Source organism: Gopherus evgoodei, chromosome 5 (assembly GCF_007399415.2).
Source record: "Gopherus evgoodei ecotype Sinaloan lineage chromosome 5, rGopEvg1_v1.p, whole genome shotgun sequence".
NCBI lineage: Eukaryota > Metazoa > Chordata > Testudines > Testudinidae > Gopherus > Gopherus evgoodei.
In genome coordinates, this window is record NC_044326.1 from 21169225 (window position 1) to 21196872 (window position 27648).

General features: G+C 42.9%; 1 protein-coding gene across 5 annotated transcripts in view; it reads left to right on the forward strand.

The window, feature by feature from the left end:
• Positions 1 to 27648, forward strand: part of RGS12 (regulator of G protein signaling 12) — a 168036-nt gene that overhangs the window by 86204 nt on the left and 54184 nt on the right. For all 5 annotated transcript variants that reach the window (XM_030563834.1, XM_030563835.1, XM_030563836.1 and 2 more), the window contains 3 exons: positions 5242 to 5411; positions 13563 to 13655; positions 18255 to 18398. In XM_030563834.1, the coding sequence (XP_030419694.1) occupies positions 5242 to 5411; positions 13563 to 13655; positions 18255 to 18398 (407 nt within the window). The remainder of the gene's footprint in view (positions 1 to 5241; positions 5412 to 13562; positions 13656 to 18254; positions 18399 to 27648) is intronic.

The window sequence follows — 27648 nt, forward strand, 5'->3', positions numbered from 1 at the left end:
CCCTCTCTGGGAAACCCCCACCCTCTATCCCCACCTTGCCTCAGTATAAGGCTACCAGTTATCATCTAGCCCCCATGCCCTCAGGCAGACTACAGGATCAGCCTACTCATCAGTGGCAAAGTTGGATTTGGACCTGCTGCCTTTGCCTACCTCTGGGCTGCCCTCTGCAACCCCAAGTACGTGTTGGCCTTATGCTAGGCCACAACCTGGGGCTTTCCAGGCTGGAGCTCCCCAGCTTCTCTGCCTTTCCCAGCCCTGTTCCATTCAGATACCCTGTCTCTAGCTCCCTGCAGCCAGGCCTTCTCCCTCTACAGGCAGAGGGAGACTGACTGCGCTCCTAGCTTATTGCCTCTTATAAGGGCCAGCTGGACCTGATTGGGGCTTGGCCACAGCTGAGCCTATCTTCCCTAATCAGCCCAGGCTTCTTGCCCCAGCCACAGCCCTCTCCTGGGCTGTTTTCAACCCCGAAAGGCAGGAGCGGGTAACCACCCCGCTACAAGCACCTACCTCAAGAGCACTCGCCATAGCTCTTCTCGGATAGCTTCAAGGCAAACTCCCTCTGTTTGCTTCTCCTCTGTTCATTCCTCTTTCTTGAGTGGTAAGTGCTCATTTAGACCGCATCGTTCTGTATGTAGAGTTGGGATTATGTTTTCCAGTGTGGATTACTTTGCATTTGTCAGCACTGAATTTTATCTGTCATTTTGTTGCCCAGTTTCCCAGTTTTGTGAGATCCCTTAGTAACTGTTTGTAATCTGCTTTGGATCTAACTATCTTGAGTAATTTAGTATCATTGGCAAACTTTGCCATCTCACACTTCACTGCCTTTTCCAGGTGATTTATGAATATGTTGAACACCACAGATTCCAGTACAGACCGTTGGGGGACCCTGCTATTTACCTCTCTCCATTATGAAAACTGACCCTTTAGTTCTACTCTTCGTTTCCTGTCTTTTAACCAGTCATTGATCCATGAGAGAACCTTTCCTCTTATCCCATGACTCTACTTTGCTTAACAGCTTTGGTGATCTTGTCAAAGTCTTTCTGAAAGTCCATGTACGCTATATTCACTGGGCCACCCTTGTCTACAAGATTGTTGGCCCCCTCAAAAAATTCTAACAGATTGGTGAGACTTTATTTCCCTTTGCAAATGGTGTGTTGACTCTTCCCAAACATACCGTGTTAATCTATATGTCTGATAATTCTGTTCTTTAGTATAGTTTCATCCAGTGTGTCTGGTCCTGAAGTTAGGCGGACTGACCTGTAATTGCTAGGATTACCTCTGGAGCTTTTTTAGAAAATTGGCATTACATTAGCTACCCTCCAGTCATCTGTTAGAGATTGATTTAAGTGATAGGTTATATACCAGTTAGTTGTTCTGCAATTTCATGTTTGAGTTCCTTCAGAACTCTTGGATGAATACTGTGATGGGATACCTGGGGTGCAGCCTGGGACCATGGGACCGCTGTGGCCCCTTAACTCTCCAGCCTGGACTGTCTCTCACAGTGCTTTGCTAGTGACAAGCAGGAAGCTGTTATCACTCAGCTCAACCGCATGTGGAGTCCCACAATAAGCTAGATTGCATGAATGCTCCCAGAGCCCCTCATGAATCATGCAGAGAAAGGTGCCAGCTAAATCCCACCAGCTCCCAGCCTTGTACCTTAGGAATATACCGTCTTGCACTGCTCTAGATGAGCTGTGAAAATTTATTAATTGGTTCAGCACTTCATCAATGGAAAGTGCATTCTCTAAGCAGATTTACCAAACACTTTGGGCAAACTCACTGGTAAAGATAAACAGTTAAACAAGTTTATTGATTACAAAAGATAGATTTTAAATGAATATAAGTGATAGGCAAAAAGTCAGAGTTAGTTACCAAAATAAAATAAAATGTAAGCACACAGTCTAAACTCTCAACCCTATTAGACTGGGTAACATCTAGATTAAGAATTTTTTATCTTCCCACTGGATATTGCGGTCCTTAATATATGGGTTTTTTCCCTTAAACCTGGGCATTTTTTTTGGTGCTTCTAGTGTTTTTTTTTTAATTTGGGGTATACATATATTGTGAACCTCTGTTACGGTGTTTTTAAATAGTCCCCTTGCAGTTTGCAGCCATTTGACCTTTCAGCTGTTCTTTTAATTTCCATTTAACTACCTTCTTCATTTTGTTTAGTTCTCCTTTTTGAATTTTAAATGCTACTGTGTTTGGTTTCTTTGGAATTTTTCCCCTTTCAGTGATGTTAAATTTAATTACATTATGGTTGCTATTCCTAAGCGGTTCAGCTATATTCACCTCTTGGACTAGATCCTGTTCTCCACTTAGGACTAAATCAAGAATTGCCTCTCCCTTTGTGGGTTCCAGGACAAGATGTTCCAAGAAGCAGTTATTTATGGTGTCTAGAAATTTTATCTCTACATCCTGAGGTGACGTTACCCAGTCAATATAACAATAGTTGAAATTCCCTTTTATTATTGCATTTTCTGTTAGTCTTTCTAATCTCCCTGGGCATTTCACAGTCACTGTCGCCATCTTGGCCAGGTGGTTGGTAGCATGTTCCAACTGCTGTTCTCTTATTGTTCAAGCATAGAATTTCTATCCATAGAGATTCTGTGGTACAGTTTGATTTCATTTAAGATTTTTATTGTATTTGACTCTGTGCTTACTTTCACATACATCAGCATGACCTTCTCTGTCATTCCTGTATGTTTTGAACCCTGGTATTACTGTATCCCATTGATTATCCTAATTTCACTAAGTTCCTGTGATGCCTATTACTTCATTATCCTCATTTACTACTAGGTGCTCCAATTTGCCCATCTTAGCGTTTGTATATAAGCGCTTGTACATTTTGTCAATCTTCAGTTGCTTGCTTTCAAGTGTTATATTTAAATAGGGCTCTCATGTTTGATTTTTTTCCTCACTATCTACTATTTGTACTTTACCAACTTCTTTCCTTTACATAGAGTTCCTTTTTAATAAATTTATCCATAAGGGAAGTCTCTGCCTGTACCGTATGTTCCTCTGTGCCTGTCAGCTTTCCCTTAGCCCTTAGTTTAAAAAATTCGCTGTAATTTAACATTAAACCTTTTAAATTTTACATGCCAGCAGTCTGGTTCCATTTTGGTTTAGGTGAAGCCCATCCTTCCTGCATAGGCTCCTCCTTTCCCAAGAGGTTCCCAGTTTCTAATAAACCTAAAACCCTCCTCCCTACACAATTGTCTCATACACGCATTGAGACCTTAGAGTTCTGCCTGTCTTTCTGGCCCTGTGCATGGAACTGGAAGCATTCACAGAATGTTACCAGGGAGGTCCTGGACTTTAATCTCTTACCTGCCAACCAAAAGTTGACCTCCAGGACATCTTTTCTTCTTTTCCCTATATCACTGGTACCTACATGTTACCACAACCACCAGGTCCTCCACAGCATTGCACATAAATCTGTCTAGATGTCTTTTGAGATCTACAAGCTTCACACCCAACAGGCAATTTACCATGCGGTTCTCCCAGTTATCAAAATGCCAACTGTTCATATATCTAATATTCAAATCCCCCATTAGTATTACCTTGTTCTTCCTAACTGGAGTTCCTCTCCAGAAGGAATGTCTTCAGTGTGAGAGGATACCTTGACATCATCTGGAAGGAGGGTCCCAACAATGGGATTGTTTCCCTCCTCTCCAGCCTGATGTGTTCCTTTCCCAAGTCTTTCATCCTCCTTAACAGCACAGAGGCTGTCTGGGGATGGAACCACTTCATTGTGAAATTTCATCTCTGAAATTCTCCTCTGATTACCTTTCTGTCTCCCTTAGCTATTCTAGTTCAGCTACTCTGGCCTCAAGATGCCGTACTGTGTTTCTGGGGAACATGAACAATTTGCACCACATGCACACCTACAACTCCTGCACATGAGGCAGATAATCCTATGTGCTACATGCAGTGCAATAAACTGGACAGCCCCCACTCGGCTGCTAGACTTCTGCCTGCAATATTTTTACTCTTGCAGGGGTTGTGTTGTTGTTTTGTTTTTGTTTGGAGTTTGGTATAATTGGTCTAAGTTTGTTTGTTAGGGATGTTTGTTAGGTGTACTGGGGTTATTGTTGTTTTTCACCTACAAGTTCATCTTTGCAATGAACAGCACCTATCATCTTTTCTTAGCTTCTATAGTTGCAGCTAACCTTTTTGGTGTTCTTAAATCACAACAACATCATATTACAGCTTTTAACATAGTTTGTATATATCTGGGGGGTAATGAGAATATTTTGTCAACATTGTTTTGTGGAATGTAGTTGGACTAGTGATTTCTTATTTTAAATATTCATTTTTTCCTAAGTTCAGATAGAAAATATTTTTAGCTGTACTTCTTACCTTTGTTTTTCCAAAGAGAGTGAAACATTCTATTTAGAAACACTTGACTATTGTAGTAAACTAGGTTACTGTTCTTTATTAGCCTTCCAGAGAATTTTTCAGGGACCGGATCATGTTAAGAAGAATGGAGCGTCCCCTAAGAAGGGGAGGCTTTATAGTAGCAGCCTCTAAGAAGACCCTTACTATGGGTTATTTGTCCCACACAGATTTGGAGGTGACTGAGCCCCAAAGTTTCTTGCAGTTCTTTTGCTGTTGTATGTAGGGCAGGGGTGAGTCCCTGCCAGTGTCAGAAAGTTCACTGACCAAGTTTGGAGTGTATACTGAAATGCTCCGGCTGTCCAAGGATGAAAAGGTACCACTGGGGCCTATTTATTATCTACACCCCTCCTCAGTTGCATCCTTTCCCTCATTTTCCATATTCAGTAGTCAGTATCAATCAACTCAGAGAACTTGGAACTGCACATAAGGCTTTGCTGCCTGGTGTTACTGACACTTCCTGATGAATTATGGATTCCTCTTAAAGGAGAGGAACTGTGAAGAACTGCAGCCCCCCTGATTATCGTGAAAGTGTGGGGTACTTCTGGGGCATATGTGCCCAAAGTTCTGGTTCAGAGTGCTCCTGGCCCCTTGGTGCTCTAGGCAGTAGTTGCTTCAAAGAAGTGCATTATTGCCCTTACAATAGTTAATTATCTTTGTAATTGGGTAAGAAAGAATTTTGAGTGGTTATTTTTCAGTGCAGTTGGTCCTAAAAGAGTGAAGAGTGTTTTGTGACATCTGCGCTATTGTGAACTCATGAAAAGCCTACTAAAAAGTTACTAAGGAGTGCAGAATAGAAAAAAAATAGTTCTATTGGCAGGTGTCTTTGTGCTTTTTCAACAGAGCTAAACAGCAGTGATTTAAAAGACTGTATCAGTGATAATAGTCTCAGTAGCAATGCTAGTCTTCCCAGTGTACAGAGCTGTCGACGACTCCGAGAAAGAAGAGTTGCAAGCTGGGCCGTTTCATTTGAACGTCTTCTTCAGGATCCTGTTGGCGTTAGATTTTTCTCTGTAAGTACTGAGGGGCAAGAAGGGGACTTCCAAAACAACTAATCTCTCTGCAAAGATTTTTTCCTGTGATTGTTTTCTGTTTTTCTTGGCACTGTCCTTAGATTTTAGAGTTAAGAGATCATTGTAACACAAAAGGATTGACTCTTCAAGCGTATTTATTAGCAAAAACTAAACTGTCTTTTCAGCTGGACCAAGTTCAAAGAAAATCTGCAGGTTCCTACATATTGCAGTACAATAGTCGTCCAATACTCTTTTAGCTGATGGCAATGAAAATTTTACCCTTATCTTTTGTGTCTGAATATTTAGTAAGGCTTCCATGTCTCCTGTGTCAGTGGCATTCAACTGGATTTGCAACTGTAGGCAAGATAATATTTTTACAGTTGTAAACATCTATCTAAATAATTTTTAAAGAATTGATAGACTATTCAGCAATTTGCATGATCAAAACTTTGTTTTATTCACATGGAAGATTTTCAATTGATGTGCAAGTCTGTCTAGTTATACTGGATAAGTGCATTTCCCAAGTGTGAATTAAACCTCACAGCACCCTTCTGAGGGAATATGTAACGTTATCCTCATTTTAAAAATAAGAAAATTGTGAGGCACTTATTTGACTTGGTCACAGTCACACACTGTCTGATGCAGAACACAGATCTGAATCAAGAAAATGAGTTAATGAGTTAATGTCAAAGCTATTTTCACAAGCAAACTAGATAGAAATTTAAGGAGGGGGGTGTTAAATTCTGCAGAAAGCCAGGGAAAGACCCTTCCCACCCAAAACAGTTGTTTCCGTTCCTTAGGCTTTTAATTATCCTAGCAACAACTAGGATCTCTGGAAAAGATTTGTGGAAATGATGGACATTTTTATCAGTGTTAATGGAAATTTCTTTAATACATTTTTGCAACATTTGTATAAAAATATGAGTGATACTCTCTAATTTGCTTAACCTAAATGAAGTTATTGTACTATGAAAGTGTTTGCAAAATGACGTCAGAAGATAGCCAGACAGAAAAAGCAGAATCTACAGGGTCTCTGTGTAGCTGCATCAGGAAATAAAGGAGAGATCTGAATCTATGTATTTACTTAATGATTAATTCCATTGAGTAAGAGAGAAGTCATTGCAGAAGTCTGCTGAGCCTTTAATGGCAAAATGTACACCTTCTGTCTCCCTAGCATCCCATTACAAAGTAATATGTCCTGTTTTAAAATAAGAAAGTACAGTGTGCTAATGCTCCAGGGCCTGAGTTTGAAGAGCATAGTTTTTCAGACACCTGACTTGCAGAGTCCTTGATGCATGCAGACAAGCTGCAGTTCTTCTCCAAGGAGTGTCCCTGTGGGTGCTCCACTTCCTGTTGATGCGTCTCTGCGTCTTTGATTGGAGAATTTCAGCAGCAGTGTTCGTCTGGGTCGTGCATGCGCTGTCCCTGTCTTGCGCCATTGTCAGTGCCTATCTTGCGCCGCAGCCTGATCTCCCTCAGTTCCATCTCAACCGTCTTTGGCCTGAGACAGAGCTCCCAGCAATGTGATAGTTGATATCTTTATTTACTGTGTAGAATAGTTAGAGTAGTTGTTTGTTTACTAGTTAGATTTACCTACCCTTTTTCTTCCTCCTTTATTTTTCTCAACTTTTTAAAAAAAATTTTCCTACCCTTACCATAGTTTGGTTCACCAGGTTTCAAGTGCTTCCTTTCCTGCCAGGAAGGTACCACGGTATTGGATGGTTACTCTTAATGTGTTCAATGCTTAGGTGAGACACACATCCCACAAAAGTGTTCTCACTGCAGCAACTTAATGGCTCATGCCAAGAAGGACAGAAATCTGCATCTAAAACTTATCCTTACGGAAAAGTCTCTGCATCTGGCATCTCATTCCAGCCAGCAGACACCCTCCTAGAAAGTAACAAGGAAAAGAACAGCATCTTCTCCCTCAAAAGAGCCATCAAAAAAGAAGTGGTCTCCCATTTATTCAATATCCTTGGTACTGACCACACTGCAGCTGAGTATGTATGAGGCACCAGGATCCTCCAGCACCTCCCACACCATACCTTCTGCCAAACCCAAGTAGGTAGTCTCTGAGTCAAGAGGCAAACAAAAGCTCATCTCCTCTGTTGTGGTACTGATGTAACTGCCAAAAGATGCGGACCGAGACTCTCCTCGTGGTGTATGGTGCCATCACCTGACAACACAGAGCACCTAGGCATTGGCACGGACATCCACAGCTGCAATGATGCCTTTGGTATCGACCACTTCGGCGCCTAAACCATTAGGATCACACCATTTCCTGCAACATAAGGACTTATTGGTATCATCGATACCTGAATACCTGCTCTTCAGCACTGATATATTCCCCGGTATACACGGTACCAGGCCAACCTGATTCACCGATGGCCCTTCCATTTTCCAGTGAGGAAGAGAATAATGAGGAGGAAGATGTTTTTCTCATGGCACCACTCCTCTCCTGTCCAACCTACTCCCGCACTAGGGCCACCTGTATGGCTGAGACATCATCCCGGTCCCAACACCCACAGCTGGCATGCCATGCCTCCACCTATGCCATTCCCCACACAGTGGCCTTATTGGGACATCAGGGTGGCATACCTGAGGCAATATCCCAAGCCCTTAAGTCCTTACAGGGAAAGGCTTAGGTCTCTCCCACCATCCTCTGTGGCTACACTATCAGAGCCCATTGAAGAGAGCTTTGAGGAACAAGAGGAAGCCCTGGAACAGGACACAACACCACCTGCCAATATTTCCTCTTCTTCCCCAGGAAAGGCCATAATGCCTCAGCCATGGATGATTTCAAACACTTTCAAGAACTCTTCAGGAGAGTTGCAGACTGCCTGGAGATCCCACTAGAGGAGGTCTCAGAGTCCCACATTCTGCAAACTTAATTGGCTTCAAAAATAGTGCTTCCAATAAATGATGCACTCATGGAATCAGCCAAAACCATATGTCAGACTCTAGCAACAATAACATCCACCTGCAAGAGAGTTGATACAAAGTATTATGTCCCCTCAAAAGGGATAGACTTTTTATTTTCCCACACATCACTGAACTCTCTAGTCGTCAACCAGTACGATAGACAACATCGATATAGATCCATGCCAAGGAGTGGAAATGGCTAGAGCTTTTTGGCTGGAAGGCCTACTCTTCAGCAACCTTGCAATTTCGAATTGTCAGTTACTCAGCATTGATGGTAAAGAACGACCACGTAAACTACTCCAAACTTGCAGAATTTATTGATGATATCCCAGAAGAGAAAAGGGATGAATTCAAATCCATCTTAACTGAGGGTCAGCTTCTGGCCAGAACTGCCCTACAGGCCTCCCTAGATGTGGAAGCCCTGGCAGCATGACCACAGCCACTGCCATTGTTATGCGCCAATTGTTGTGGCTTCAACTGTCCGGTTTCCCCAGAGAAATATAGTCTGCACTGGAGGACCTCCTCTTTGATGGCTGAAACTGCCTCAAAGACAGACAAAGTCCTCCACACCCTGAAGGACTCTTGGGCATCTCTCCACACCTTGGGGATATACATACCTGCAATCAAAAGAGAACAGGGTACATATTCTACCTACCAGCACACAAGATCGCTCCATACGCTCAACAGAGACACTAAGAGACACAGCGACAGGCGGAGACCTTTGAGGCGTCGACCACCTCTGCCTCAGTCATCTATATCTCAGCCATCCTCTGCTAAACAACAATTTTGAGGATTTGGTTGAGGATCTGAGCAACCTCCCCCACGTCCATGCCCCGTTTTGGCTACTATTTGTCTCTTTTCTATTCAGCATGGATTTCCCTCACCACAGACAAATGGGTCCTAGAAATAATCCATACAGGCTATGCAATACTTTTCATCTCCATCCCCCCTACGCACTCTCTCTCCTCATCCTTCTTCATGGACCTTCTCACAAACAACTTCTATTGCAGGAAGTAAACCATATGTTACTTCTGGGCGCAGTATAACCAGTACTCAACAGAAAGGGAAGGGCTTTTATTCCCATTACTTCTTAACCCAGAAAATGAATGGAGGCCTATTCTAGACCTCAGAAATATCAACAGATTCATAAGGATCCAACAGTTCCTTATGGTCACACTAGCAACAACAATACCAGCACTGGAACAGGGGGACTGGTTTTCAGTTCTCGACCTCCAAGATGCCTATTTCCACATAACCATACACACTGCTCACAGGAGGTTTCTTAGATTTATTCTGGGATCAGAACATTACCAATACAAAGTTCTGCCTTTTGGTTTCTTGACGACACCATGAGTCTTCTCCAAAATTCTCATGGAGATGGCAACGCATCTCTGCAAACAAGGTGTAATAATATCCTCCTATCTGGAAGTTTGTCTGTTAAAAGCTCCCACTCAGGCAGACACTCTCGACATTACACACAGGACATTTGACCTCTTCCTGAGACTGGGTTTACAGAAGAACACACAAAAATCAACTCTAAATCCCGTACAGAAGTTAGACTTCATTGGGGCCCATCTTGACTCTCTGGAAGCCAGAACGTCATTACCAATGAACAGTTTCGTCACTCTAACCAGCCTCATCTCTTTGTTACTGACAGTCCTCACATATCAGCACAAACCTGCCTCCAACTATTAGGACATATGAGAGCAACCACAATTATGGTATGACGTGCATCTTCACATGTACTATCTTCAGGGCTGGCTAAGAACCGTCTACATACCACGCAAACACAGCCTAAACAGACACCTTGCAATGCTGATCAAAGCCAAAGATTCTCTACACTGGTGGACGCAACCCCACAATGTGTGCATGGAAGTCCCTTTCACTCAGACTCCACCTTCAATAATAATCACAACCAATGCCTCCTTGATAGGCTGGGGAGCCCATCTATAACACCACATGATTTGGGGCAGGTGGTCTCTTTGTGAGACCTGCCTCTGGAAATTTCCACTACATGCATCTGATGAAGTGTGTATTCACCCATGAAAGCTTATGCTCCAATATGTCTGTTCGTCTATAAGGTGCCACAGGACTCTTTGTTACATTTTACAGATCCAGACTAACACGGTGATCCCTCTTATACTATCTCAGCCTGGTATCTCCCAGGTCATCAAAATACTACAGTGGATATGGTGAGCAGAGAATTTTCCCAGGATCACAGATGGGAACTAAATAACATGGTCCTACAAAATGTATTCAGACACTGCGGTCACCCATCCATTGACTTCTTTGCAACATCCCAGAACAACAAATGCCCACAATTCTGCTTAAGAGCAGGTTAGGGCCGCAATCCCTGTGGGATGCCTTCCTCCTCCAATGCGAAGCATACCTGTTATGTGCGTTCCCTCCGATCCCTTTATTATCAAGGGTGATACACAAAATATGTACCAACAAGGCCAAAGTGATATTGATAGTCTCAACATGGCCCAGACAGACTTAGTACTTGTACTGGTTGCGGATGATGGTATGCTCACCTTGCACTCTTCCACATCTGCCAGACATTCTATCACAAGATGCCGGATGGGTTCACCACCCGGACCTGGAGAGACTTCACCTGAAAGCATGGCTCCTACATGGTTCCATCATGTCAAGCTAGCCTCTTTGGACTGGATTAAAGACCTATTGCTAAACAGTAGAAGGACAACCATGTGAAATACTTACTTTCACAAATGAAAGAGGTTCCACATACAGTGCCAGAACAAATATATTAGTGCCGTTTCCATACCCCTACTCTTGATATTGGACTGTATCTTGAGACTAAAGACATCAGGGAGCTCTCCCTTAGCTCAATCAAAGTACATTTTGTGGCTATTACCGTGTTTCACCACAAGATCAATGGGACATTGATATTTGCCCATCCGAGCACCAAACATTTCCTTACGGGTGTCAAGAATGTGTACCCCGAACTGTGTGTACCTACTCTACCTTGGGATTTGAATTTAGTGTTATATTGCCTCACCGGACCCCCATTTGAACCCTTAGCAACATGCTCTCTGATACATCTATCGATTAAAGTGGTGTTCTTAGTGGCTATCACATCTGCCCGCTGAATGGGTGAGTTAGGGGCTCTCCTGGCACACTCGCCTTACACCATCTTTTTCCAGGACAAGGTCACACTAAGACCCCACCCAAAATTTCTATCTAAAGAATCTTTGTCCTTCAATATAAACTGAGTCCATCTTTCCCCATTCTTCCCTAAATCTGATGGGAACGTGCAGGACTCAGTATTACATACTCTAGACGTCAGGTGTGCACTAGCGTTCTACCTTGACAAAAGTAAGCCTTTCAGAAAATTCTGAGGCTTTTCATTTCCACTATGGGAAATGGCTACAAGGCTTTGCTATCTCTACACAGAGACCATTCACCTCTGTTATCAACAAAAGAACATGCAACCCCTATCTGGGATCAGAACTCACTCTACCAGATCCCTTTCAACTTCATGATTTTGTTGTTTAGAAAAGCTACTGGACATATGTAGAGCAGCCACTTGGGCTTCCCTACACATGTTTACAAAACACTATGCAATTGGCCAGAGTTCAAGATCAGATGCATTGCTAGATCTTACATCGTTATCTCACTTACACAGGCAATTCTGAAGCCCCTTCCATTCAATGTAGGGCACTGCTCGACAGTCACCTGAAGTGGAACACCCACAGGGACAGTCCTCGAAGAAGAAGAGAAGGTCACTCAGCCTATGCAGTAACTTATGTTCTTCAAAATGGATGTCCCTGAGGGTTTTCCACTACCCACTCACCTCCCCTCTACTTCGGAATTCAATTTCCAGACTGAGAAGGAACTGAGAGGAGTTGGGTCTCATGTACTATATGGGTGCTGACAACAGCATGAGACAGGGGCAGCCCATACACAACCCGGACGGATACTGCTGCTGAAATTCTGCAATCAAAGGTGCAGGGATGCACCAACACCTGAATTGGAGCACCCATAGGGTCACACTTTTCAAAGAACCTCAGTTACTGCATAGGGTGAGTAACCTTCTCTTCATACACAAACTCTTTTATATGTTTGATATTCAGAAATAAAAAGAAGAAATAAGCACAAACGAAACTTCTTTCCATCCTAAATAGAGTAATGCTTTAATGAACACATTGACAAATAATCCATCCAGAGGGAGAGGAGTGAAAGTAAAATGCTTTTTTAATATATAAAAAGTGCTTTGTCTTGAGTTGGATGTTCGTTTCTTGCCATAGCTTCTATTTTGCTCAGCCTAGCATCCTAAAGTTCTCAGCATTAGTGAATAAAGAGTGACTTTCTTTTTAGTTTTAAATGACTCTTAAGTATTTCTGAGTTCAGTATTAGTCTTACTGAAAAATTATGCAGTATGGGAACCATTGAGTAGATTGTAAACCAGTTGCTTTAATATTGTAAACCAGTGCTTTAATATTGGTTTAAAAGTCAAAAAGAAATGTTTATATTTAAAAATTAAACTCTTTAAATAGTAATTCGTTTATGATAAAGAATTATTATTAAATCAGGTTGGAAATTGGTTTCACAGGTCTTCTACTGGGCATTCACGCTGCTAATGTCACAAATTACCTCTCTTTTCAGCAAAGTGGCAGCCTCAAGTGCTATATTCAGAAAGGTTTTATTCTCATTAAAATTTAAAAAAAAATATAATAAGGCTGATACCAATTTAAGCAACTAGCAAAGGATGTAAGTGAGGACCACTTACATGATTAAAAATTGCGCTCTAGGGAAACATTTTCACTGTCTCCATTTTACCCTGTTAGAATGTCAATTAAAGATAAGCAACTTCCCAATAGTGTAACTATTTTAGTATAATTAAAAATTATTTAAATCCTTATTAAAATCTTGTTCATTAGTCTGTGAACCAGTCTTACAATGCAAAGTTCTAAACAGTCTTTGTACATTGAAATATGTTGATTGTAACTTGATTCAGTATTGCAAATTGAACAAGTTCTAAATAAATGGAAAGAGTCAGTGTTTGGCAGATCTGATCCTTAATTTAGGAATTATGTTTTTAAAAAGCCTGATTCTGAGACCAATAATAACATTTTCATTACTTAAAAAAAATCCCAACGTGCAAACTCCAACCTCTCCTCCCCGCTTCTCCCCCCATAAATATGTTGTTTTAAGCAACTTGTCTTTATTTTGTGACATATGTTTTATATGCTTATTTTTTTCTCACAGGAATTTCTACGGAAAGAATTTAGTGAAGAAAATATTTTATTCTGGCAGGCCTGTGAATATTTTAACCATGTACCTGCACATGACAAAAAAGAGGTAAAATAATGCTATATATTCAGGTATAAAGTTGCTAGCTAAAGGCTGGTCCAAGGCAATTGAGATAATTTGGACTGTTCTTGATCTTCGTCTTGTGGTTCTATCTGAGCAGGGCTGGGGACACAGTCATTTTGTTTCAGGGGTCTCTCCTGGGGATCTCAGTTCCATAAGAGTATCTCCCAGAATCCAGTTGTCATTCTATTTAGGACTCTGTGAAAGACCATTCTATTCCATTTAGTCCTTATTTGAGTCCTTATTTAGTCCTTATTTTGTGGGACACCCTAGTTTTGTAGAATCATAGAAATGTAGGACTAGAAGGAACCTCAAAAGGTTATTTAGTCCAGTCCCCTGTGCTGAGACAGGACTAAGTAAACCTAGATAATCCTTGACAGATATTTGTCTAACCCAGGGGTGGGCAAACTTTTTGGGCCGAAGGCCACATCGGGGTTGTGAAATGGTTTGGAGGGCCAGGTAAGTACAACTGTGCCTCCCCGAGTACAGCCTGACCCCTACCCCCTGACTGCCCTCCTCAGAGCCCCCAACCCATCCAACCCCCATGGCTCCTTGTCCCCTGATCGCCCCCTCTCGGGACTGCCCCCTCTAGCCCCCCCCGCTCCCTGTCTCCTGACTGCCCTGATCCCTATCCACACCCCTGCCAGGCCCCATGGGACTCCCTCACCTATCCAACCCCCCGCTTCCTGTTCCCTGACTCCCTATCCATATCCCTGCCCCCTTATAGGACCCCCGGGACTCCCATGCCTATCCAGCCTCCCTGTTCCCCATTCCCTGATCCCCCCCCTCCAAAATCACCCCCTTCTCCCTGTCCCCTGATTGCCCCCCAGAACCCCCTGCCCCTTATCCAAGCAGGAGTGGTGGGCCAGAGTGCATGGCAGCATGGCTGTGGGGGAGAGGAGATAGCAAGGGAGGGGCTGGGGGTTAGGGTGGTCTTGCAGGCTGGATGTGGCCTGCGGGCCATGGTTTGCCCATTTCTGATTTAACCTGTTCTTAAAAGCCTCCAATTAAGAGGATTCCATAATCTGCCTTGAAAGCCTATTTTAGTGCATAAGTATAGTTACAGCTAGAAAGTTTTTGTAACATCTAACCTGAATCTCCCTTTCCATTGATGAAGCTGATTACTTCTTGTCCTACCTTCAGTGGACATGGTCAACAGTTGAGTTTATAATTGCCCTTTAACATATTTGAAGACTGTTATCGTTTCTCCCCTCGGTTTTCCTTTCTAAAGACCAAACATACCAAGTTTTTTTAACCTTTCCTCATAGGTAAGATTTATTAAGCCTTTTTTCATTTTGGTTGCTCTCCTCTGGACTCTCTCCAGTTTGTCAACATCTTTCTTAAACTGTGTCACCCAAAACTGGACACAGTAATGTGGCTGAGGCCTCACCAGTACAGAGTAGAGCAGACTATTACCTCCCATGTTTTATGTATGATACTTCCATTAAAATACCCCATAACGATATTAAGTTTTTTCACAACTTCGTTACATTGTTGACTCATATTCAATGTGCGACTACTCACTCTAACCCTAGATACTTTTTGGCAGTACTACCACCTAGCCAGTTATTCCCCATTTTGTAGTTGTGCATTTGATTTTTTTCCATCTTAAGTGATGTACTTTGAACTTGTCTTTATTGAATTTCATCTTGTTGATTTCAGACTGATCCCTCAATTTATCAAGATCATTTTGAATTCTAAGCCTATCCTCCCAAGGGTTTTCAATCCCTGCCATCTTGGTATCATCAGCAAATTGTAAAGCATACTCACCACATCATTAATGAAAATATTTAATAGTACCAGATGAAGGACAGTCCCCTCCATGACCCTACTAGATCCCCTCAGCAAACCACTGATAACTATGCTGTATCTTTAAATCAGTTACACTCACCTTGTAGTAATTTAATCTAGTCCACATTTCTCTTGTTGGTTTATGAGAATATCATGTGGGATTGTGTCAAAAGCCTTTCACTAGTACTTCCTTTTTTTCCCTGAAACCACCTCAGGGCACTGAACCCGATTTGGTTTAATTTCCTTTCATTGTATTCAGAATTTAGTTGTTTATAAAATAAGCAACTAAAAAATAGAAAGATCAAGATTTTTTTTACTACAGATATTCAAGTATATGGTTAAATTTTACTGCCTTCTCTCATTTAAGTCTTAGTGCTTTTTAAAAAAAATCATTAAGTCACAAGCTTTTATTGTACTTTTGAAGCAACATTTGACAGGCTTGACATTTACTATTATTGCACTTTGAATATTTTAAATGTTATTGTAAATTCTCTTGATCGGAACATTTAATTACTTAGCAACTGCTCTGGCACAAAAATATTTGTAATGTTAAAGGGAATAAAAATTTTGGCAACCTAAAAATTTACAAAAAGAGATGTTTACTAAAATTGCAATAAACAGTAGCTTCTAGATTTTTAAATCTCAACAAAGGAAAACAAAAGGAGTAATGTAGATGGGCAAAAGACATCAATGTTTATTTGAAAAATTGAAAAACTAAGCTGCTTCCTTTTCTCTAGAGACTAAATTAAGGTTCCCCATATACTGAGATATATAATTGCTCTGTTTTTCATTTGGGAATAAGAGTGCACAGAAATAGCCTGTTTAACATATACCTGGATTGTTACAAACACATCAGAAGCAGGAACCATACTAGTGAGTGGGGCCACTAACTGATGGAGTTGCTAAAGGAGCACTCAAGGAAGACAGTGCCATTGTGGAGAAGCTAAATGAATTCTTTGCATTGGTCTGCACTGCAGATAATGTGAGGGAGATTCCCACACTTTAGCCATTCTTTTTAGGTGACAGATCTGAGGAACTGTCACAGATTGAGGTGTCAGTGGACGAGGTTTTGGGACAAATGGATAAATTAAACCGTAATAAGTCAGCAGGACCACATGGTTAATACTCAATAGTTCTGAAGCAACTCAACTATGAAACTGCAAAACTACTAACGGTGGTATGTAACCTATCACCTAAATCAGCCTCTGTACTAGATAACTGGCGGATAGCTAACATGACACCAATTTTTAGAAAAGGCTCCAGAGGCCATCCTGGCAATTACAGGCAGGTAAGCCTAAATTCAGTACCAGACACAGTGCCTGAAACTATAGTAAAGAACAGAATTATTGGACACCTAGATGAACACAATATATTGGGGAAGAGCCAGCACAGCTTTAGTAAATGAAAATCATGCCTCACCAATCCAGTGGATCTTTTGAGGTGATCAGCAAATGTGGTCAAGGGTGATCCAGTGGATATAGTGTACTTGGACTTTCAGAAAGCCTTTGACAAGGTCCCTCACCAAAGGCTCTTAAGCAAAGTAGACAGTCATGGGATAAGAGGGAAGGTCCTCTCATGGATCAGTAACTGGTTAAAAGGTAGGAATAAATGGTTAGTTTTCAGAATAGAGGTAAATAGCGGGGTCCCCCAAGGATTTGTGCTGGAATCTGTGGTGTTCAACACATTCATAAATCATCTGGAAAAGGCAATGAACAGTGAGATGGCAAAGTTTGGAAATGATTCCTAATTACTCAAGATAGTTAGACCCAAAGCTAAGGGTAAAGAGTTACAAAGGGCTTTCACAAAACTGGGTGACTGGGCTACAAAATGGCAGATGAAATTCAGTGTTGATATATGTAAGATAATGTACATTGTAAAATATCCTAACTCTACATACAAAATGATGCTGTCTAAATTAGCAGTTATCACTCAAGAAAGAGATCTTGGAGGCATCATAGCTAGTTCTCTGAAAATATCTGCTTAATGTGCAGTGGCAGTCCAAAAAGCTAACAGACTGTTAGGAACCAATAGAAAAAGAATTGATGATAAAACAGAAAACATCATAATGCCTCTATAAAAGTCCATAGTACACCCACACCTTGAATATTACATCCAGTTATAGTTGCCCTATCTCAAAATAGATATATTAGAATTGGTAGAGAAAAGGGTATTAAAAATGATTAAGAGTATGGAACTGCTTCCATATGAGGAGAAATTAAAGACTAGGACTGTTCTGCTTAGAAAAGAGACAACTAAGGAGGAATATGATAGAAGGCTATAAAATCATGAATGGTGTGGAGAAAGTAAATAGGGGAACATTATTTACCCCTTCACATAACACAAGCAGTAGGGATCACACAATAAATTTAATAGGCAGCAGTTTAAAGCAAAAAAGGAAGTAGGTCTTCACAGAACACACAGTCAACCTGTGGAACTTATGACTAGGGAATGTAGTGAAGGCCAAAAGTATAAGTGGGTTCAAAAAAGAATTAGATAAGTTCATGGAGGATAAGTGCAGCAATGGCCACTATCCAAGATGGTCAGGGATGGAACCCCATGCTCTGGATGTCCCTAAACATCTGACCGCAAGAAGCTGGAACTGGGTTACAGCACGTGGATCACTTGAATAAGTGTCCTGTTCTGTTTGATCCCTCTGAATCATCTGGCATCTGGCGCTGTCAGAAGACAGGGTACTGAGCTAGGTGGACCATTGGTCTGACCAACATGGTCATTATTATGTTCTTATGTCTTGTTTTGTAAAAATACATTAATGCTGATAAAAATTCTGTTTTGTAGCTTTCTTACAGAGCTCGGGAGATCTTCAGCAAGTTTTTGTGTAGCAAAGCTACAACCCCAGTTAATATTGACAGCCAGGCACAGTTGGCAGATGATATTCTCAGTGCTCCACATCCAGATATGTTCAAAGAACAGCAGCTTCAGGTAGCTACTAAATATTTAACTGCTTTTTATTGACATATGGAATTATTTTTTCCTTTAATGTGTTATATATTTGTTTATGTATTTTTAAATATATAAACATTTTCACTTGCTGCACCTTTTGTCACATATAGGAAGAAAATAGATGATAGCTTGTTTTTATATTTGCTATGTAATCTAGTTATTGTACCTTGGATTTCCGACACAGGAGTTGGCATGGAGGAATTTGCATAAGGGTGTGTGTGTGTGCATGTGTGCTCGTGCATGCACATTTGTTGTATGAGACTACTGACTGTTAACACATCAATCCGAAAATCTTAATTCAATTGAAATGTTACTTTAGCAATAAGGGATCGTTTAAATAACGTTACTTGAATACATTTCTGCTATTTTCAACACACATGTTTCATGAAAGTGACTTCTGGGGACTTTTGCTCTTACTTTGATGAAATGGTCAAATAAGGGGCCTGTTAAAGCTCTTTTTGTCTCTGAAAAATCTCTTAAAGGTTGATGCAGTTTAAGTATTATAACCTTTTAGAATTCAGAACAAAACAGTTATTGACAACTGGGAATATTTTCTACAGAGTCTGCTGATCTAATTTTCTTACTCTTCTGATGTGTTGCATTTGTGCTGCTACATGCCTATTATTACAGTAGGTAGGCCCTAGAAACAATTTTAAAACAGGAATTCTCAGGAACCTAGGCTATAACTTGACCAGCTAAAATTAAGCTAAAAGTGTTTCCCTGCATCTTAGTCCTAACTCAGACAAAGCCTTACTTTGTATTCTTTCAGGGAATGTGGATTGTCAGGTACTGTATCTTCCTCTAACTGGGAAGTGCCTAGCACATGTTGGGCACAACCACATTATAAATTACTAGCAACCTGTCAAATATGGAATTGAGACCTTTTAAAATGCGATTTCTGCTGTACTTTGTTGTATATTCCTCTGTGAGTATACCTTTGGCATAGTAATAGATTATCCTGTCTTAAATGGAAACTATTTTCTGCAAAGGCTTTTTATTCCATACTTAAACTGGCCCATCCAGATCTGAAATAGTAAACATTTGTTGTTGTGGTTTATTATTTATTTTTTTAATGAACCTAATACTGGAGTTGAACACAAATGGAGGAGACCTTCTAGTGCATTGTTTCCTCAACCTTTTTGTGCTGGTGACCCCGTTTGGAATAAATAAATAAATGAAATAAAGTGTGACCTCCCTACTAGTAAATCTTGTGACCCCGTACCTTAGGCTGCGGGGTTTGGGCTTCAGCCATCCTGTGCAGCTCAGGGCTGAAACATGTGTATTAGCTTCCCGGGGTCCTCTGTGACACAGGATCCCAGGCAATTTCCCTGCTTCTGACCCCCTAATGCTGGCCTGGTTGCGACACACACACCACCCTAGACCTATTCCATGACCCTCAGGTTCAGAAACTGAACCTTGTAATGTATATTCTTTACATTGCAGAGGATTGATTATATGACACACTCCTTTCTAATCCAAATGATCCTACGATTGATTCTAATCCAAATGATCCTGCTGCTCCAGAACAGAATCCAGAACAGGAGATGATGTTTGATGAAGCAACCTTTCCTAACTGGGATAAAGATAGTCTTTAAATATCTAGTTAGGTCTCTGCTTTTGTGTTTTAGTAGCCTAAGAACAGATATTTCAGGGTCCAAAGACAACATAGACCATTTGAAGATATACTGTAATACACACATTTCTAGCATAAAAATGACCTGATTAAAAGGATATTGGTAGCCTATAGCCACTTCTAAGAATAGAAATAATTACTCTGCATTCTGCTTCCTCTGGGGTTACAGAGTTTGTCATCTTAGCATTTTGCATATTTTTTTCCAAAAGGATTTTGTTTCTGACTGCCAGAATCTCCCTTCCTCGATTACTGATTGTCACTGTGCCTTCATGGGTCACAACTGAGAATACCAAATTCAGGACAAGCTCCTGGGGAAAAGGGCAGACATACCTCAAAACCGGTGGTTATTCTTCCATGAGCTATTCCAGTCCAGCAACAAAAGTAAACTTCTGTCTCACCACACTGGCTAACAAGAAGTCAGAAATGCAGCCTCCTTAGGTATTCCAGTCCTGGATTCGACACTAGACTTAATGATGAGTGGTTATTTAAAACCAATTTAATCAAACAAAATGATTCTTCTGATCGCAAAGGACCAATGACATACCCAAGTCAATATATAACTCCGATCTTATCAATAATCACACTGTTGCCAATACTTTAGTTTCTAATATCTAAAGATGTATTTATAAAAAAGAAGGAAAGAAAGTGAGAGTTAAAATGGGCTAAAATAATCAAATATATACAATAATTGCAAAGTTCTTGGATCAGGCTGTGACGTTATTGATATAAACTGGGACCATGTAGAACATGGGTTGCAACCAAGGTCCTGTAGTGGCACCAAATCCTATGTAAAGGGGGTCATATAAGGTGTCTAAGACCAAGTTATGAGTTACTGGTTATGATTATGCTGTCTGTATGTCTGTATCATTTTGTAGTTGAAGTTATAAGTACTGTCTATATTTCAAGCTTGTGCTGTGTTACTGGGAAAGATCCCAGACAAGTTGGTGTCAGCTCTGTTTAGCCTGCTTGATGGCCCATTAAGGACCATCACCTACACAATTGTACCATCGAGAGAGGGCAGTTACGCCCTGTGACACAGCAGGGTGTGCAGAAACTGGCCCATGTGACTGCAAACTCCATTTTGCTGTAATTTTCCACAGTAAGAACAAAGAATTGTTCTTACACCTGGAAGTGCCTATATAAGGCTGATGCCTCATCTCCATCATGTCTTCAATCCTGCTTCTTACCTCTGGAGGGACTTTGCTACAAACAGAAGCTCTGCACAAAGGACTGAATGACCCATCCCAGCTGGGGATGTTCTCCAGAGACTTGATTTGAACCTGCAGTTTACTCCATCACTGCTGCAAGCCTGAACTAAGAACTTTGCCATTACTGTATGTAATTGATTCCATTTAACAAATTGTAGCTCTCATCTCTATCTTTTTCCTTTTATGAATAAAACTTTAGATTTTAGATTCTAAAGGATTGGCAACACTGTGATTTGTGGGTAAGATCTGATGCGTATATTAACCTGGGTCTGGGGCTTGGTCCTTTGGGATCGAGAGAACCTTTTTCTTTTACTGGGGTGTTGGTTTTCATAACCATTCATCCCCAGGACGGGTGGCACTGGTGGTGACACTGGGAGATTGGAGTATCTAAGGAAATTGCTTGTGTGACTTGTGGTTAGCCAGTGGGGTGAAACCGAAGTCATTTTTGTCTGGCTGGTTTGGTTTGCCCTAGAGGTGGAAAAACCCCAGCCTTGGGCTGTGACTGCCCTGTTTAAGCAATTGGTCCTGAATTGGCACTCTCAGTTGGGTCCCGCCAGAACCGCATCGTCACACAGGCTTATAGCAGTGATGGAATAAACTTTTGGCTTGTTAAGTCTCTAGTTGGTTCCAAGTCAATGGAAAGTCCTCAGTCCTTTGGTTAGAATGCTCCTATTAGTATAAGTCCATTGCCCAGAGGTTTGAGCAGGAAAGAGGCAAAATGGACCTGTTGCCCAGGGCCTTTTATAGCTTCTGCCAAGTGAAGGGAAACCCATTGTTCTAGCTTGAGGAAAATTACAGGTGACAAGATGAGGTCTGGAGCCACATGGGCAAATGACACGTCCATGCATGCTTTGCTTAATCATAGCAAAGGCCATTATCCATACTCTAATTAGAATGTCCTCAGGAAAGTCCATTAAACGTAGATAGGTGTCTTCCATGGTCCATGGTGAGTTAAGAGTTCTTTGATGGGCCATTCAACTTGAATAGTTCCTTCACAAGGTGCTGACTAAATGTCTTGTTGGTGTCACAGGAGCAAACATTTGCAATACAGGTACATAGTTAATATTCATAACTTCAGACACATGCATGATACATGCATACAAAATGATATATGCATACAAATAGCATAATCACATTCAGCAAATCAAAACTTTTCTTTTAACAGCTTACTTGACACATTTTGTATAAGATTTGTTGCAATTGTGTAACAGTGGTAGCAACAATGATCTACCTGGCCATATTTTAATCATATAACGCAGTGGTCCCCAACCTCTTTGGCTGGCAGGCACCAGCTGAAGGACCACTGCGGCAGTGGAGCACCCGCCAAAATGCTGCCGAATTTCAGCGGCAACGCCACTCAATGACGTCGCTTGCCATCGACATGCGACGTCATCGAGAGGCGTCACCGCTGAAATTCGGGATCGACGTGTCTCGATGACGTCACTTGTCAGCGACAAGCGTCGTCATCGAGAGACATCCCCGCCAACATGCTGCTGCGGCATTTCGGCGGGTACTCTCCCAGGGGCCAGGACATGAGCGCATTACGATGCACTGCATTGGGGACCCCTGATATAACATCACACTGTTAAACCTCTCGGCCTGTGCATGTAGCAAGAACTTCTCTGCAGGAACAAGAAGCAGTCCTACAAGGAGCAGAGAGATCTACTTAAGTTGTTTAAAAAAGAAAAAAAAAAAAGCTCTATTTCTCTTATTCCTCTGTACATAAAAGTGATAACATCAACTTTGCCTTGCACATATGAACAAAATAGGCTACAATTCAACCACAGATGTTACATTTCCTTTTTCTGAAATATACCTCTGGAAGATACTTAAAGGCCTTGAAAATGCTATATCTGGACATGCAAGTAATTTCTAAGGTGTTACTACATTCCTGACACATGGGGAACAAAATCTGCTCTACTGTTTTACTCCTCATCCGCAGGATTAAAACCCATTAATGACTGCAGCTGTTTGAGTGCCATTTTCTCTAGGCGCTGTACAACAGAGACTCTGAATTCTTGTATGGATGGGGTTAATAATGAGAATTCACTTTGCTCCAGTATCTGAGTAGTCTAGTTATAGGCTTTCTGGAGGAATGGCTTCTAAAGCATACTCTTGGAGTATAATGAGAGTAATGTTAAATTCAGGCAAGCTGGGGATGGAGCACATGTTAGGGAAATAATAATGCAGGGCAAATGATAATCAGCTGAAGATAAAGTAGCTTAAACTCAAAGCACTGCAGTAAGACTACAGTAACTGTGCAGTAAAGTGAAGGGGTTGGCATGTTTTGAGCGTGCTCTCTCTATGTTATCACTGTGGCAAGGCTGCTTATATGCCTGCCGAGAGATTAAAGGTAAATTGTTACAGAATATAATGCAGGATTTAGCAGGGCATGGATAGCAATTTCCCCTTCTTCTTCGAGTCGTTGTTCATGTCAATTCCAATCAGGTGTGCCCGCGCGTGCATGGCAGCCAGAAAATTTTTCTCCTAGCAGCATACGTTCGGTCAGCCTGGGCGCCCCCTGGAGTTATGCCTTCATGGTGCTCAATATAGAGCCCTGCTGACCCACCACCCCTCATTTCCTTCTTACTGCCAGTGATGGCTAGCTGGAACAACCAGTTGCTCTTGCTTTGCAAGTGCGTTTGGGCAGTGTCCGCTCTTAGTGTTTATAGTTAATTCTCAGTAGTTTCACTCACTCAACAGATCTCCAGTAGTTTACTAGTGTTAATTTAGTATTAATAGTTGGGACGTGAATTTCCTTTTGGGGGTCTACCGCCACACCAACACTTCCTCGGCATCGGAGCATGCCCCGGTTCCCAGGGTTCAAACTCTCCGAAGACTCTGGAAAATTTATGCCCAAGAGCAACCCGCACTCTTCCTGTCTGTGGTGTCACTGGGAGAGCCACCTGAAGGAGAGGTGCAGAATTTGCAAAGGATTTTGCCTTAGGACCTTAAAAGACCAGGAGCAAAGGCTCAAGATCCTTCTTGTGGAGGCTGGATTCCAGACACAATCTGACGCGGAGTCAGCAGAACCCATGCCCAGCACTTCCTCATTGCAGTGCACCAGCACTGATGATGCGTGAGCCTTTTCCAAGAAAGGATCCAAAGGAATCGTGGCACCGCCATGGCTCTGCCCATCGGCAAACTTCTGTGAAGCACCGGTCTTGGTCCCTGGTGCCCCAGAAAAAGAAAAGGCCAGAAAGGGGTTGCTTTCTCCCTTCCAAGCCCAAGGAGCCTGCAGCAAGGAGACTCAAACAGGGCCACGTCACTTTGGCCCCTCTGCCTCTCAGTCTGTTGTTGACTCCTGCCACCTCGGGGGTCCAGTTGAGTCCGAACCCTCACCGCTCTCCGAACTGATGTGGTGGTGAACTCCAACTCCCCTCTACGTTGGAGGCATTAAAGGTGACTCGGACCTTATGCGCCTCATGGCACCATTCTCCCCATAGAGGAGGGACAAATCACTGGTGACAGCCTGACCTCTGATCCCATCAAGGGGCAAGCCAGTGATGATGGCATGCCAATCTCCATCTCCAGCATACCTTTCCTGGCATGGTCCACCCACGTAGGGGAACCGCACCGGTCCCCCTGTTCCCAGCACTCCTTGCTGGCACCATGGAGCACTGCTCCTCTGTGGTCCTCCTTCTCGGAGACCCCAGAGTTGGAGGCAGAATCCTACTGCTCTGATAGGACCAGGAACAGAAGATCCTGGCATGACTGCCAGCCCTATCCTGCACTGTGGCCACCCCAGTGGAAACCCCCAACTTGGTGGCCCTTCTTGATGACCTGGGTATATCATCAAGGCCAGGGACAGAACCAGGGGTTGAGGTCCAGATCCGCCTCAGTAACATCAGCTTCCTTCGTTCCTCTGCAGGCACTGGCGGCACCAACCCCCTCTCTTCACCTGCGGCGCTGACGCCGCTGGCATCAGTGAGCTCAACACCACTTGCATTGGTGACCTTGGCACTGACAACAGCAGCAATAACAATCTCAGTTCCAGCGACCCTGGCATTGCATGCTGCTGACATGACGCAGCAATACCAGGTGCCACGTGACCCCCCAGGCACTGAGGGGAGTGAGCAGGGCCTGTTTCCTCCTCATGCTCCCCAGATGAGACCATGGCAGGGACATTGACAGCCCCAGCATTGGAAGACAACAGGGCCCTACAGCAGCTGCTGCAACGGAGGGCCCAGAACCTGGGGATCCGGGCAGAGAAGGAGAGGACACTAACCCCATGGTAGACATCCTTGCCCTCTCCAGGTCCACCTGCATTGCCCTGCTATTACTTAAGACCATCGCTGACACCACAAAGACATTGTGGCAGACTCCAGCCTCTTTTCCCCCTGTGGCCAAGAGAAATAAAAGGCAGTACTTTGTTTCCTCAAAAAGATATGAACACTTATATACCCACCCACTCCCAGATTCCCTGGTGGTTGATGCAGCTAATCAGCATGAGCGCCAGGACTACCAGGGGCCCTCCTCTAAAAATAGGGATGCTAAAAAATTAAATCTATTTGAGAGGAAGGTCTACTCCACTGGCGGAGTTGCAGCTCTGTGTATCGAACCAGCAGGCCATTATGAGCAGATACTTGTATAACACCTGCGCTGCGATGGTCAAATTTGCAGAGCTGCTGCTGCAGGACTCCCATGCAGAATTCTCTGCACTGGTGGAGGAAGGGAAACTAATTGCATGAGCTTCCCTACAGGTGGTGTTGGATGGGGCAAATGCTGCCTCCTGCGCAGTGGCCACAGGGGTGGCAATGAGGAGGAGTTCCTGGTTGCAGGTCTTGGGTCTTCCCTGTGAGGTCCAACAGACCATTGAGGACCTCCCCTTTGAGGGTTCGGCCCTCTTTTCCAAGAAAACAGATAAAAGACTCCACAGTTTAAAGGACTTTTGAGGGTGTGGTTGAGGATGATGCCCCAGGACAAAAACTGGATCTACTCCACCTTACCTTTTCGTCCTGACTATCCCCTTTCAGCCATGCATGGTTCCGTATCAGTTCAGACCGCTGGGTGCTCCACATGGTAGAGAGGGGATATTCCATCCAATTCTGTGCCCTCCCACCCTTACACCACTCTTCCCCGTCCCTCTTCAGGAACCCCTCTCATGAGCACATCCTTATACAGAAGATCCACTCGCTCCTTTCGCTAGGCGCAGTGGAAGAGGTTCCTCAGGAGCAGAAGGGCAAGGGTTTCTATTCCTGATACTTCCTAATACCAAATGCCAAAGGTGGGCTTGGGCCCATCCTAGACCTCTGAGAACTCAACAAGTTCATGACGAAGCTCAACTTCTGCATGGTCTCTTGGGCATCCATCCCTTCATTGGATCTAGGAGACTGGTATGCCGCCCTCGACTTGAAGGACACGTACTTTCACATAGCAATAATTCTATCCCACAGAAAATACCTTAGGTCAAATCGGTGGTGTTCACCACAAACCAATTCGCGGCACCTTGAGTGTTCACTAAGTGCGTGGCAGTGATGGCTGCTTTCCTGTACAGGTGGCAGGTATTGGTGTTCTCGTTCCTCAATGACTGGCTCATCAAGGGCCACTCCAGGTCTCAAGTGGAGGCACAAATCAACTTCATAAGAATGATGTTTGACGAACTGGGCGTCCTTCTGAATGAGGGGAAATCAGTGCTGTCCCCAGTTCAGAGGATAGAGTTTATGGGGGCAGTACTGGATTCAACACAGGCCAAGGCATGCCTCCTGGAAGCAAAGTTTTGGTCCCTGGGCGACGACATGCAAAGTCTCAAGCAGTTCCCCACCACTACAGCAAGGAATTGCCTGAAACTCCTGGGATACATGGTGGCTTGTACCTATGAAATACAGCATGCGAGACTCAGACTTCGACCTCCTCAGTCATGGCTAGCATTAATGTATCAGCCAGTCCAGGACAGCTTGGATAAGATCATAACCCTGCCTTGCCCAGTACTCTACTCCCTCCTGTGGTGGCTTGACCCACAGGTAGTAGGTGCAGGGATCCCCTTCATCAGCCCTCAGCCATCTCTCTCGCTAGTGATGGATCTGTCAGCCTTGAGCTGGGGAGCACATTTGGGAGACCTTAGGATACAAGGCCTCTGGTCTCAGGCGGAACTTGCTCTCCATATCCATGTCAGAATGCTGAGAGTGCTGCGCCTGGCATGCCAGACTTTGAGCCCACTTGGCAGGGAGATGTGTATTAGTTATGACAGACAACATCACAGCAATGTTTTATATCAACAAACCGGGGGGTGCATGTTCCTCTCCCCTCATGCTGTGGGACTTCTGTGTAGAGCACTCAATACATATGCAAACATCATACCTCTCTGGAGTACAGAACATTCCACGGCCATGAGTGGTCCCTTCGCCCGGATGTTGCTAATTCAATCTTCCGTTAGTGGGGTTTTCCC